Genomic DNA, 3,264 nt, shown 5'->3' on the forward strand with positions numbered 1-3,264 from the left:
TACCGAAAAAAAATCTCACCGAAGGACAGTGGGTCCCGGGGTAATCACGGTATAGGGTTGTCTCTCTTAATAGGCTCTAGATACCATGTTGAATAAGAGAAAATGAGAGAGACATATGGTGAAACCGTGTGTCTGAACTACACAGCAGAGTCTGTTTTATATAGGCTCAAGGCAATAAATACAAAAATAAATATGGGAGATATTATCCCTATTTACGTGATATGTAATAAATATAAATATATTTTCAACAGTCTATATAATAGTTTACTAGTGCTTGTAATTTTAAATCATCAATTAATATTTAGTTTCTCTATCGTTATCTTTCGACTTGAACTTCGCAGGGTTTTAACTCCATACTACACAGAAGAGGTTCTCTTTTCCTTGCGTGAGTTGGAATCACCCAATGAAGATGGTGTTTCAATACTTTTCTACTTACAAAAGATCTTTCCAGGTGTTCACATTTACACAAAAGTCACTGTTGTATAGATGTTGAAGTTCAAGGGGTGTGTATTAATGCATTTCTTGGTACTTTGGTTGTCAGATGAATGGAACAACTTTCTTCAGCGAGTGAATTGTTACAATGAAGAAGAACTTAAAGAATATGATGAGTTAGAAGAAGAACTTCGTCGCTGGGCATCATACCGAGGCCAAACTTTGACCAGAACTGGTTTTTCCCATCTCTTTTCTATGTTTATCTGAAACTTGAGTGCTGTTCCTATAAATTATGTCCAATCCTTAGAATGTAAACCGCCTCTTGCTTATCAGTACAATTGATTGAAGAATTTTTGTTGATGCAGTTAGAGGCATGATGTACTACAGAAAAGCCTTGGAGCTCCAGGCTTTTCTCGATATGGCTAAAGATGAAGGTGACTGTTCCTTTGTTGGGAATGAGATCAATTATTTCATTATAAGTTGCTTTTAATTTGGTTTTAAGTTTTAATGTTTTTTTTTCTGAATGCAATGATATGAGTGTGCAGATTTGATGGAAGGCTATAAAGCCATAGAAAATTCAGACGATAACTCAAAGGGGGAAAGATCATTATGGACACAATGTCAAGCCGTAGCTGATATGAAGTTCTCATATGTGGTATCATGCCAACAATATGGGATTGACAAGCGATCTGGTGCTGCTCGTGCGCAGGACATATTGAGGCTTATGGCAAGGTAAGTGTCCAAAGCTAATTGTACTGGCCTTTATGTTTGTCTAGACCAATAAGTAGGTTGATGTGTTTTATTTGGTAGATATCCTTCACTTCGAGTTGCCTATATTGATGAGGTAGAAGAACCTAGCAAAGAGAGACCAAAAAAGATCAGCAAGGTTTATTATTCCTGCTTGGTGAAGGCTATGCCAAAATCCAGTAGTTCTTCTGAGGCAGAGCCTGAGCAATGTTTGGACCAGGTTAGTGGATTTTGATAATTAAAGGATGCAAATAATTCTCTCTCTCTCTCTCTTGATAGAAAACGAAGTTTTTTATCACATCACGAATAAAAGAGGGAAATATAACCACAGGATCCTAAGTTTTTTGAAATGTGGAAAGTTTATATTTCATTATGGAGCAAGAAAACTTAAAATACGACAAAGCTTCCAATCTCTCTGCATATCTATGAGATAGCAACTCCCATGAAGCACCCACGTGCAAAACAACAAGCTGGACTACTGCAAGCTGCATTATTTGTCTGTATAGAAGTTTATACGAGAATTCTCGTTTGACTGCTATTAGCTGACTCCTTGATCACTTTATTGATCCACTGTAACCAAGCTCTTGATAAGAGATTAAGTTTGTAGAACCACTTCTCTCAATTTCTTTTTCATCTGACTGAAACAGAGCCCAATTTTGTCTAACTGTAATCTTTATGTTGCCGCTCTATTAAGTTTATTCATAACATCATACATGAATAATTCTGTTTCAGTTTTTATAATGAGTGTGAATAAATATTTTCCTCTGACTGTGTAGAGATAGATAAATGCATAAATAAAAATAGGCAAAAATAGGTGAAAAGAGGTAACCTTTGGCACATTTTAAAAGATTAAGGATGTAAACGGGAAAAAAGATAAAAGACTAAAGTGTTGCAAATTAATAAGATAAAAGACCCAGAGAGGGTTTTTTCCATAAAAATACTAGCTTCTATAAAGAAACTGATTTCTCATTTTGTAATTTCTAGCCATAGTAATATTATTTGCATAGGACTAAATACAATCTGGGAGTTTACAATGTTTCCTAAGCCAACAACATCCTTTTCCCGTCATAATTGTTCTTTCATTTTTCATCTATCAATATCTTGGATCATATACTCTGCATGTGGTTGTTTTAATCAGGTCATATATAAAATAAAGCTTCCTGGGCCTGCTATTTTGGGTGAGGGTAAACCTGAAAATCAGAATCATGCCATAATGTTCACACGCGGAGAAGGCTTGCAAACAATAGATATGAACCAGGTATTGTACTTGTACGAGAAGCACAAAATTATAACTTATAAGGTCTGATATCAATCCATGTGATTAAGTTTCCTCTTTTCAGGATAATTACATGGAAGAAGCTTTGAAAATGAGGAATTTGTTGCAAGAATTCCTCAAGAAGCACGATGGAGTGAGGTATCCAAGTATTCTTGGGCTTCGGGAGCATATATTTACTGGAAGGTAAAAAGCCTTTGGCTCCTATATTTAGTTGTTTTAATACTGCTTGAAAAAATCATTTATAACTGCAATTCATAATTTAAGAGTCCCTGACCATTATTTTGCTCTGAATTTTCAGTGTTTCTTCTCTTGCATGGTTCATGTCAAATCAGGAAACCAGTTTTGTGACAATTGGTCAGAGATTGTTAGCTAATCCACTGAAGTATGTTCTCATTCTTGTTTTTGTTTCTGTTATTTTGGTTGTTAGAAGTGATCTATGACTGCAAAAGAGGAATTGAGAAAATAAGGGTCTATGTGAGGGTGAGAAAAAAAATACATGGCTGGTCATGATGGCTGAAGTTGTGATGTTAAAAATAAGGGTTTATTGTTACAAAACCTCAAGTCTTGATGGATGGTGAACACCGAACAAAGGCCTTGATCATCCTCTTTGGATAAATTTTTAAAACGTATGCAACTTAATAACAAAAAGTATTACTCTTTAACCCTCTCAGTCAAATTAAATCATTAATGTTGCTAGCTTCTGTCAAATATAATATACTGTTTTGGCAAAGATTTTGTAGAGGTCTAGTTACTGCTATTCTCAATCCTAGTACGAATTATAAAGAAAACCATAGTTTATGTTCCTGCTG

The 3,264-nt window shown here is 35.1% G+C and overlaps 1 protein-coding gene across 1 annotated transcript in view; it reads left to right on the forward strand.

The window, feature by feature from the left end:
* The window catches only part of LOC101491033 (callose synthase 3), a 22,775-nt gene that overhangs the window by 16,568 nt on the left and 2,943 nt on the right, over positions 1-3,264 (forward strand). Inside the window, exons 30-37 of the mRNA XM_004497323.4 lie at positions 342-451; positions 542-667; positions 798-866; positions 978-1,164; positions 1,243-1,399; positions 2,318-2,437; positions 2,520-2,638; positions 2,754-2,837. Of these exons, the coding sequence (XP_004497380.1) occupies positions 342-451; positions 542-667; positions 798-866; positions 978-1,164; positions 1,243-1,399; positions 2,318-2,437; positions 2,520-2,638; positions 2,754-2,837 (972 nt within the window). The remainder of the gene's footprint in view (positions 1-341; positions 452-541; positions 668-797; positions 867-977; positions 1,165-1,242; positions 1,400-2,317; positions 2,438-2,519; positions 2,639-2,753; positions 2,838-3,264) is intronic.

The sequence above is a fragment of the Cicer arietinum genome, chromosome 4 (assembly GCF_000331145.2).
Source record: "Cicer arietinum cultivar CDC Frontier isolate Library 1 chromosome 4, Cicar.CDCFrontier_v2.0, whole genome shotgun sequence".
Taxonomy (NCBI): domain Eukaryota; kingdom Viridiplantae; phylum Streptophyta; class Magnoliopsida; order Fabales; family Fabaceae; genus Cicer; species Cicer arietinum.